Here is an 11,364-nt window from a genome sequence, read left to right on the forward strand (position 1 = left end):
GGCATGAATAAGGTAAAGAGGTAATTAAATATGTATATTCTGTTTAAAACCACAACAGGGTCTCTTGTATTAATACCCCAAATTAAAAATTGTAAGGTTCAAGCTAGGACTTCAGTTAGATTAGAAATAGGAAGAACGGTTGACTTTGGTTACAAAGACTCCTAGATTCCATGTCTGGGATTTTATTTGTTTATTTGTAGGCAGGCTCTCATATAGAGGATGACCTTGAAATTTCTGATCCTTCTGAGTGCTAGGATTACAGATGTGTACAACCATGCCCAGTTTTATGTGATAATGAGATAGAACCCAGAGTTTTGTGCTTATTTTGTGGCAAAGCTACTTTCTAGGTTCTCTCAACTCTTCCTTTTGTTCAGAGTTCTGTTCTATGGGTATGAAGACATTGCACTTGGGTTAGCAAAACTTAAAACTTAAACTTACTAGTTATATTATTTTGTGACTGTGACTGGTTGACTACTACAATATTTGACCTCAATGGGGTTGAAATTTGGCCTGTTGGTTTAACAGCCTGTGTAGCTTGTGTAGCTATCAAAGGAGAAGCGGTAAATTGTCCTGAACCACAAGGCAAGACCAGTAATTCTGAACTGACGGGAGCTGCTTGAGATGCAAGCCATCGCTGTCGCTTGATTTCTGCAATTCCATTTCTTGTTCGGGCTGCAACACATGTACATACAAAATGTCAGAGTAGTTTCAGAATCTGAACAAGTCATTATGATGCCCTATGTACCATATAACATATTTACCTACAGACTAAAAGAGAGTCCTTAAAGGGTAGAGGAGGAAAAAAAAAAAAAAATCAAATAATTTTATGTAATAATTTCTTGAGAAATAAACTAAAATGAATACATTAAAACTTTACAAATCCTAAAGTAGATTTGTTCTGTAACAGCTCATACAGATAACATTCCTCCAAAATTAAGATACTCAAAATTGTAGAATGAATGAAGACTCTACTACTTGAACCAAGAGGAAAACATAGGACATATTCAATGTATATAGAAATTTCCATGCATATACATATACATGAGCATTATATGTATGGTTTTTTACTATGTTATTTTATATTACTAGGAATCAAAGCCAGGACCCTGTGCATTATGAACACTTTACCACTAAGCTATACCCCCCATATGTATATAATGAAAATATCTAATGACTGTACTTAGAAAAAAGTTAAAACAAAAATATATACCTAGCACACGTATTTTTAACTAAAACGTTCAGTTTGAAGTAATTCTGGACATGGTATAAAGCTGAATACCAACCTCTCTGATGGGCAGCAAACCCTGTGGAACTTTGCATGCTCCTAACAAATAAAACAAAGCAGTCATTCATTAAATATTGCTTTTTAGCTGAGACATACTCTACCTTAATTACAGTAGGACTCAAAGTACATTATGACTTCAAAAGTGATAGCTCTCTCTTAGATAGAGCCTACCTACATGTTTACTTAGTTGCAGGTATACAACTGTGAACTGTTTTATTTATTTTTGAGACAGGGTCTCCCTATAGTACCAGCTGCCTGCAACTCAGAGATCTGCCTGCCTCTGCTTCCTGAGTGCTGGGACTAAAGATGTGCACCACCACATCCAGTTCAACTGTGAACTGTTTTAGAAGACACTCATACAACACAATTTACATGAAAAATTTCTATTCAATTCGATACGCTCTACTAGAGTGCTTCAACATTATAGCTTGACTTGATTTTAGGAACTGCACATATTTAAAGTAAACCATATACAATATTTTTAATATACATGAGTGCTTTAGAATCCCCAAAAGTTCATTCAGTTCACATCCTACTTTTATCAAATTTATGACTGTAATTATCCACTTATTTGGTAAGCCACCAGACACTGTGTCCTCACCCAACAAAATGTCAAACCTTCATCAAGACCCAAAAAACCAAACTAAATAAGCATTTTTAATAATGCACCTAACAACTTGAGAAAACTTACATAAGATCAATATTATTTTATTTAGTTACTTTTAGTTTATGTGTATGAGTGTTTTCTTGCATATATGTTAAGTTCACCTGTACATGCAATGCCTGCCAAAGCCAGAAGAGAATGAACAATACCCTGAAATTGAGTTATGGATGTTTGTTTGCTACCATGTGTGGGTGCTGGGAACTGAAACCAGGTGTTGTGCAAAAGCAGCTAGTGCTCTTAACTGCTGAAACATTTCTGTAGGCCCTCAACCTTATTCTTATGTGATAGCTTATCAATAAAATATCTCAATTATTTATAAGTACTGATTTGTAAGTCTTTTATTTTTTGGTGTGTGTGTGGTGTATTTTGTGTATACAGTACATACTTGTTAGTGTAGGTATGTAATTGTGTGGGTGCGAGCCTGTGTTGAGGCCAAGGTACCTTTCCTTGATCGCTCTTCACCTTTATTATTTGAGATAGGGTCTCTCACTTAATCTGAAACTCACTGATTTGGCTAGGCTGGCCAATGACCTTTAGGTATCAACCCGTCTCTGGGCACCTACAAGCCAATGCTGACTTACAGGCAAGTACAGCTATGTACAATTTTAAACATGGGTTCTAGGCATACAAACTCAGATCCTCGTGCTTGTGCAAAAGGCAATTTTACCAACCAAGTCATTTCCCCAGCCCCGTAACAGTCTTTTTTTAAAAAAAAAAATAAAAAAGGGGAAAATTTTAATTTTTATTATATGTATGGGTATGTTTGTGTTGGGGTGTGTGTATATGAGTACAGGTCACTTTAGAGGCCAGAAGTGCCAGAACCCATGGAGTTGCAGTTATAGATAGTTGTAATCCACTAATGTAGGTGATAAGCGCAACAGAAGCTTTTAGCTGGTGAGCCATCTCTCCAGGCTCCTGTAAAAAGTCTTTGAAGATTATTTCCAAGAGCAGAACATGAGGATCTCTGTGAGGTCGAGGCCAGCCTGGTCTACATAGGGAGTTCCAGGCCAGCTAGGGCTACAAGGAGACCTTGCCTCAAAACCTACCAAAAAAAAAACAAAAAAAACCAAAAAAAAACCCAGTAAGTAAGATGTGGTCCAGAGGTGGGATGAAAAGCATTTGGAGCCACTTTAGTAGCTTAATTAGAGAATAAAAATGAGGCCTCTGCTGAAGTTAGATGTAGCATTTAGAGGAAAGGTTTTTGTTGAGACTCTACCATCAAATAAGATATCATTAAATTGGTACCAGTAGGGCTAGCATTGTTCCAAGGATGCTGAAACTGGAATTCCAAGGCTATAAACTAGGTAGAAGGAAGATATCAGTACCATAAGTCTAAAAATAAAAAATAACAGAAGGAAAGAAATAATTGGACAAGGATTCAACATAATTCTATGCATACATAATGAAGACACAGTTGTCTAAGGAAATTTACATCTGGTCTAGCTATTTAAAAGTTGGGAATAGGGGCTGGAGAGATGGCTCAGCGATTAAGAGCACTGGCTGCTCTTGCAGAGGACCCAGGTTTGAGTCCCAGTGCTCACTAACAACCATCTGTAACTCCAGTTCCAGGTGATCTAACACCCTATTCTGACCTCTGTGGGCACTGAAGGACATGGCTGCACTTAAAGACATGCAGATATACACATAAAACAATAAAATATTTAAAAATAATAAAAAATAAAATATTTTCATTATTTCAGTATCTCACAATTTCTTCATTTGTAATCATTTATTAAAGTATTCACTTGTTCCAAATTATTCCGATTAAAGATAGACACCACTATCCTCTAGAACAACTTCAAAATCAGATGGGTGTTATATAATATTAAGTAGATATTAAGAAGTTTTATACCCGAAGTGTGTGTGCATTCCTAAATCATTAGCACATTTTAATGAGTTCATACCTGATCTGAGAAAGTGTGTGATCTAGCTTCTTCCACAGAGACGACATTATTGTTGGGACATCATTTGATGTTTCTAAATCAAAACAGGAAATAAACCAAGCTGAAGAAAATTCATTTTTCAATTTAAACAAAGACATAGAAAATAAAACAACAAATGCATTTTCTCTCACTTGCTGACATTATTTTTAAGAAATGAGCTGATTTGTAAAATGGCCTGCGAAGTTTCATTAATGAGGTTACGCTGTTTTCTTGAACCATAGGGAATCAGATACAATAAGTGAAAAAGAATTTCATATTTATTTGTTCCAATTTTCTTCAATGATTTTTAATGCTAATAATTTCATATCTTCCTTGTATTAAAAAGGGAAACTATAATATGATAAAGGTAAAGCTACTTTCCTTTTACCATTACTTCATGTAATTGATTTAATGGTAATAACTTGATAATGTTATAAGCTACAGAAACAATCAGTGTTAGAGAACAATTAGTATTTTCCCTTTGAATCATGTATTATTTTATGTTCTGTTAACTACAAACCAGACTGAATCCTGTGCCTAAAATTAGACTGTCAGTTGAAAACCTTTAACACATAACAATGGTTATAAATAAAGTAGAGGTAAGAGTTTCATATCACTTTTTTTTTTTTTTTGGGGTCTTTTTGAGACAGGGTCTCCCTGTAGCCCCAGCTGTCTTGAACTCACAGAGATTGGCCTGCCTCTGCCTGGGATTAAAGGCGTGTGCCACCACCATGCCTGGCAAATTTCATATCATTTAAAAATATGAGTTTTGGTTCATGTCTGTTAGCATTTGGAGTTTTAAAACTTATGCTTTTTTTGAAATGGTCTCCCTGTAGCCCCAGCTGGCCTCAAACTCACAGAGATCTGCTTGCCCCTGCCTCCCAAGTGCTGGGACTACAGGTGTGTGCCACCATGCCCAGCTAAAACTTATGTTTTATTCAATATGGGCACAAATGAATTCTGCTTCCCAGGAAAATTTATTTCATTAGAATTAGATAAAGCTTTTTCACGGCTTTTATGAAACAGTATGTTGAAATAAAAAAAATCAAGTTGTTACCTTTTGCTTTCATAGCTACATATTCGTTTAAAATTGTTGTCAAGTTTTTTCCAAATAAGGACTGAAAAGAGAAAGATTAAACATTACCAAAACCATAGAATACTATCAATTTCTGAAAACCAAACAGCCCAATCATTTAAGATAACAGAAGAGGTGGTGATGAAAGGGTAAAGAAGCAGGTAACCAAAAGTAAAAACATTCACTCATTATGTGTAGCAAGTTTTCTGAGAGTAAAGAACTCTGCCTGTTTTAGCTGTGACTCCGTGTTTCCTTAGATGAAAGAGAAAACATGGTCACAAAGTAGATTTCAGTTGGGAGATAGGTATCTTAGTTACAGTTTGAGAAACAGAAGGGACCCAGGTCTATTCTGTTCTGGCTTTCTGGAAAGTGATGCAAACATGCTGAAGAATGAAGTAAAAAAAAAAAAAAATGTGTTGAGATATTCTTCCTAAGGAGCAAGTCCACCTCTACTCTTATTTCTGTCATCTCATCAACCTACCTATATATCTCTACTATTCCACTACTCCAACTCAAGGGGAGTCTTTTATAACTTCAAGTCTTAGATTACAGAATAGGAACAAGCAAAGTGTTCAGAACCAACAGTCCTGGTTTCAAAATCAACATAATGTTATGTGATAAATATTTAATTTTCCAAGGCTTACAACAGATAACACTAATTCACAGACTCTTCTTCTGTGAAGACTGAAGACATATATAATAAGCTAAGGACAATGCCTGACACATAAAAGGCAATTAGCTGCTTTCCCCCCTGAACTTTAAACACTAGATTTCTTTTTTTAAACTTATTTTTAATTTTTATAACAAGAATCTTATTATGTATACCAGGCTGGTCTTGGAATTGCAGTATTCCTGCCTTGGCTTCTTAAGTACTGGTATTAAAGGCATGTGGTAAAGGCCTGTAATCCTAGCTACAAGGAAGAAGGGAGGTTTGCAAATTCAAGTCTTAACTGGGCTACAGAGTGAGTTCAAGACTGATCTGGGCAACATAGGGAGATTCCAACTCAACAGAAAAAGTAAAAACAGTGATGGGAATACAGGTTGGGGTAGAGTGCCTGCCTAGCTTAAAGCCCTTTTTTCCTACTAATTAATTTTAATAAGTAATCAGTAACTAATAATTGCTGAATGATTGACGAAATGAATCCTCTCTGAATAAGAACCCTTTATCATCTCCACTGTTGTGCAATTTTTAACCATGAAATCCCTGACAGACAACAGCAATTCCTTCATTCTGGTATCAAAGGCAGAAGTATAAATGAATAGTCAAATTATGGATGCAATTTAAGTTTTCAGTTTACTTACCTAAAAATATGGGACATAAGTACCTACCTTATGTAGTTTGTAAGCTTGTTTATCAAGATTTTTGTTCTAAAATAATTTTACAATCTAATGTTGAACTCTAAGGATATTTCAGAGTTCCAATAGACTTCTCTGAGCATCCTGCAATGCTTACATCCTACATAACTGTTATACTTTTATCAACACTAAGAAATACCATCAGCACAATACTATTTAGTATACAGCAAGTTTACCTAGGTTTTACAAGCTTTTCACTGATAAAATGTTTTTTAGTCTCTTCCAACAGGTAAGCTTCCTAGTGTCTTTATAAATAAATCATTAAAAAAATTTTAGTTTATTATTTTTATGTGTATGAGTGTAGTGCCTGCATGTGTGTAAGCGCACCAATGTCAAGCAATGCCCACAAAGGTCAGAAGAGGGTGTCTGAACTGCAGTATCTCTGGAGTTACAGACATTTGTTAGCTGGCATTTGGGTGCTGGGAACTGAACCCAGGTCCATTTTAAGAGCAGCCATTGCTCTTAACTGCTGAGCCATCTTGCCAGCCCCATTTTTCTTTTAATATTTATCTTTATGTGCATGAGTGTTATGCCTGCTTACAAGTGCACCTGTGTCATGCAATACTCACAGAGGCCAGAAGAGGGTACTAGATCATCTGGAACTGGAGTTAGATGTTTGTTAGCCACCATGTAGGTGCTGGGAACAGATCTTGGGTGGGTCCTTTGTAAGAACAGCCAGTGCTCTTAACTGCTGAGTCATCTCTCCAGTCCCTTTTCTTTTTCTTGACACTATGAAATGTTGGTCCTCCAACTCTTTTTAAGATTTATTTTTATTTGTGTATCTTTGTTTATATATATATATATACATATGTATATTCATATGTGTGTGAATGCCTGCAGAAGCCAAAAGAGGGTGTCAGATCCCTGAGAGCTGGAGTTAAAAGGTAGTTGTGAGCCGCCAGAGCCACTGGACATGGATAATGGGAACTAAACATGTCCTCTGGAAGAACAGCAAGTACTCAACCACTGAGCCATCTCTGCAGTACCTAGTCCTCCAATTTTCAAAACTGGGATATTCCAATTATTTTTTAATATGAAAATTAAATTCTGCATGTTGCTATCTATAAATTTGTGGGGATTTTGACTGTGATCAATCTACAAGTTAAACTGGAGATACTGGACTTAATAATACAAAGTCTTTCAAATATATGATAACCATGTTGATTTGATTTATACTTTTCTTTGGTGCAGTTCTAAGCAAACACATCATACACATATTTAGTTAAGATTATCCAAGCATTCTGTTTGTTGCTATGATAAATGTGCATGTCTTTAATTCCAGCACTTGGGAGGCAGAGGCAGGCAGATCTCTGTGAGTTCAAGGCCAGCCTGGTCTATATAGTGAGTTCCAGGACAGCTGGGGCTACAGGGAGACCCTGTCTCAAAAAGACCAAAAACAAAACAAAACAAAAAAACCCAAAAAAACCTTGAAATCCCAATTGTTCACTGCACATATATAAGCATAGAATGAATCTTTCTGTATTCTGTGTCCTGTGACCTTAATCAATTCTAGTTTTGAAGATTCTTTTAGGCTATTACAAAATCCATTAATAGTTGCAATTTTCCGAAGAAGCAATCCTTAAGACAGAATTACAAACACTGGGCTAGAGAGATGGCTCAGTGGTTAAGAGCACTGACTACTCTTGAAGAGGACCTGGGTTTGATTCCCAGAACCCACATGGAGGTTAACAACTGTCCATTAACTCTAGTTCCAGGAGGATCCAATGCCTTTTTCTGACCTCCATGGGCACTGCATGACATGGGTGCACTTACATACATGCAGGCAATACACTCAATACACATACAATAAAAATAATAAAATAATAAAAAAATTACAAATACCAAGTGAAGTCATGAAATTCTAGAATATATTCATTATACCACAAATACTGCTGGGATCTAGATGGTTTATACAAAAAGAGGTGACAATAAAATATCAAAACACCTATTTTTTGTTTGTTTGCTTTTGAACACAGGGTCTTGCCCAAGCTGGTCTAAACCTCATGACCATCATCCTGCTTCAGCATCCCAAATTCTAGATTACAGGAACGTACCATCATGCCTGGCTAAATATCTATCTCTTACCTATCTGCTATAGGCAGAGATACAATAAACCATGTAGTTGTCTGTCAATTTTGACATGGCTGATAAGGTAATTTTATTTAGACAAGAGTCTAGCTATGTTGCCAAGGCTGACCCTAAACCCCGAGGATCAAATGATTCTGCTATCTTAGCCTATCAATTAAGTTGGGACAAAACACATGTGCCATTGTGCCTACTGTCATTAATGAACTGATTTTGAAGGCTGTTTAGTCTTCTGTGTGTGGAGTAATGATGAAATTTCACTTTAAAGAATAAGCAACTCACCAGTAAGCAGGCTGGGATAAAACCTTCATCAGTACAGTGTTCTGCATATTCTTTTAAATTTGAACTTTCCAAAATAAAAGTCTGGCAGGTAGATGTGAGGTTTTCTTGTTGTAAGTAACCTAAATAAAAAATAAAAGTTCGAGTACTTTCAGCAAGTTCTGTACTTTTGGTAAAGTGGCGACTTAAAATGCTAGATCAAGTATCAGTATCATAAATGGGGTCTCAGGAAAAATATGCTGAAATTCTGCAGCCTTGTACTAGGTTGTGCTGCATAATTAATACAATAACTGGTTCCTTCATAGGATCCAGTTCTAGCTAAGTTTGTGAAAAGAGATGTTTGATGAAGTGCACAGTAATGCTTACAGGAAAATCAATAAAGAAATTGTAAGTGTATTACTCTATTCCATAACTTCCATAATAAGTAGGTGAGGGGATGACATAAATTTACTTACTGGATTAAAAAAAAAAGCATTCTCTCAACATTCCTTATTTGTATGCTTCACTAACCACTTCAGAAGGAACTTCTCTACTTTTCAAATCATATCCTTCATATTCCAGGAAGAACTTCAATCTTAAGCTAACAAATAAAGGCTAAGAGGTTGTCACCTATTTAGATATATTTTAAAGCATGACTCCAAAGCCTAGGCAAAAAAATGGGAAATTTGATTACAGCATTTAAGAAAATCATTTAGAAATGATTGTAAAGAATACTATATAAATAATTACATGCCTAAAATTAAGAGCCCAGTTTCCTAAACTGTAGACTCACCCTACATGGGGGCTGTAACTGAATGTGAGTGTGAAACACTTCACCTTTATTTCCAGCGCTTGGAAGGCAAAGGCAGGTGGAGCTCTGTGAGATCCAGGCCAGCTTGGTCTATATAGTGAGTTCTAGTCCAGCTGGGGCTATAAGGAGACCCTGTCTCAAAAATAACAAAAACAAATGTGCAGCAAATTGAAGGTCTCTCTGGCAGTGCCTGCCTATGTTGCACTGTACAACTTAGCCGCAGACTTGGTTTTGTACATACAATGTGAACTCTCTGCATGTTGATTTACATATTTTATGTACTTTATATCTGGGATTGTATAAAATTTCTTGGGCAATAGGGGATCATGAGTGGAAAACAATTAAGAAGACTTTACCTAGAGAACTTAGATGAAATGAACAATTCCTAGAAATATACAAACAACAGAACCGACCCAAGATACTACAGAAAAGACCTATAACAATTAAAACCAGTAACTGCTTACAAAGAAAAGCCCATGGCTTCATTAGTGAATTCTACTAAACACTGGAAGAAGAGTTCAAATCAATGATTTGGAAATTCTTTCAAATTCATAGACTATGTTAATAAAAGCTCCAGACGATATTATTTTTTTAATACCAAAATCATCCTGAATGGGAAAAAAGGTCAAATTATCGTAATTTACAGATGATACAACTTTTAGATATAATGACTTCAATAAGGCTGTTAGATACAAGATGAATATATGAAAACCAATTAATTGTGTTCTTCTCTTTGGTCTTTTTGAGACAGGGTCTCCCTCTAGCCCCAGCTGTCCTGGAACTCATGGAGACCAGGCTGGCCTTGAACTCATAGAGATCTGCTTCTGCCTCCTGAGTGCTGGGATTAAAGGCATGCACCACCATGCTCAACTCAATTGTGCTCTTATACCCTTGCAATGAATATAAAAATTTAAGAATTTAATTTACAACAGCGCCAAAACATAAAATCCTTAAGAATAAGAAAGATAGGTATCTATGAATTGGAAGACTATACATTTTTAAGATACTCTTAATTTTTAATGATGTATGTTTGTGTGTCTGAGTGTGGGTTTCTGTACATGAGTGCAGCAGCAGAGGCCAGAGGCAGTGGGTCCCCTGGAGCTAAAGTTAAGCAGTTGTGAGTCATCCAACCTGTGTGCTTAGGTCTTCTATAAGAGTAGGAGACATTCTTGCCGGGTGTGGTGGCGTATGCCTTTAATCCCAGCACTCAGGAGGCAGAGGCAGGTGGATCTCCATGAGCTCAAGGCCAGCCTGGTCTACATAGTAAGTTCTAGGACAGCTGGGGCTACAAGGAGACCATCTCAAAAAGATCAAAAAAACAACAACAAAAAAACACGTTCTTAATTGCTGAGCCAGTGCCCAAAAGAAGATAATATTCTAAAAAGTGAATGCTTGCAAATAAATCTATACATGCAACCTCAAAACTTCAAATTCTTTTTCTTCTTTGTGACAAGCATATCCAAAACGTCATAAGGAAAATAAGGAACCCCAGCTGGCCTTGAACTCAGAGATCAGCCTGCCTCTGCCTCCCAAGTGCTAGGACTACATGCTTGGGCCACCACACCTGGCTAAGGACTTGGGTTTAAACCCCAGAACCCCTAGTGGAAGGAGAGAACCGACTCCTCAAAGTTGTCCTCTTACCTCCACATGTCTGCATGTACACATCTATCTCCTATCCCACTAATAAAACTAAAAAGCCTTTTCCTTGTTTGTTTGTGAAAAATATATCCAGCTTGGGATCTTTTATGATGCTTGGTATTCTTCAAGTATTATTATGAATAAATAAGTGGTAGGAGGAGTATGTGAACATAGAAATTTAAAACATGGACAAACACTGGAATCACCTTGGAATTAGGGCAGCTGGAACTTTCTCTTCAGGTTTCAGGACTTAGATTAGCTCCACCAAAC

The 11,364-nt window shown here is 36.5% G+C and overlaps 1 protein-coding gene across 3 annotated transcripts in view; it reads right to left on the reverse strand.

The window, feature by feature from the left end:
* Positions 1–11,364, reverse strand: part of LOC103731334 (protein NPAT) — a 40,119-nt gene that overhangs the window by 24,199 nt on the left and 4,556 nt on the right. For 2 of the 3 annotated variants that reach the window (XM_017797302.2, XM_008829713.3), the window contains exons 2-6: positions 8,670–8,788; positions 4,929–4,989; positions 3,854–3,926; positions 1,284–1,324; positions 439–672 (exon numbers count right to left, since the gene is read on the reverse strand). In XM_017797302.2, coding sequence (XP_017652791.1) covers positions 439–672; positions 1,284–1,324; positions 3,854–3,926; positions 4,929–4,989; positions 8,670–8,788 — 528 coding nt within the window. The remainder of the gene's footprint in view (positions 1–438; positions 673–1,283; positions 1,325–3,853; positions 3,927–4,928; positions 4,990–8,669; positions 8,789–11,364) is intronic. The other variant, XM_029561895.1, reaches the window with a different exon arrangement.

Source organism: Nannospalax galili, unplaced genomic scaffold (genome assembly GCF_000622305.1).
Source record: "Nannospalax galili isolate Female #2095 unplaced genomic scaffold, S.galili_v1.0 scaffold854, whole genome shotgun sequence".
NCBI classification, from domain to species: Eukaryota; Metazoa; Chordata; class Mammalia; order Rodentia; family Spalacidae; genus Nannospalax; species Nannospalax galili.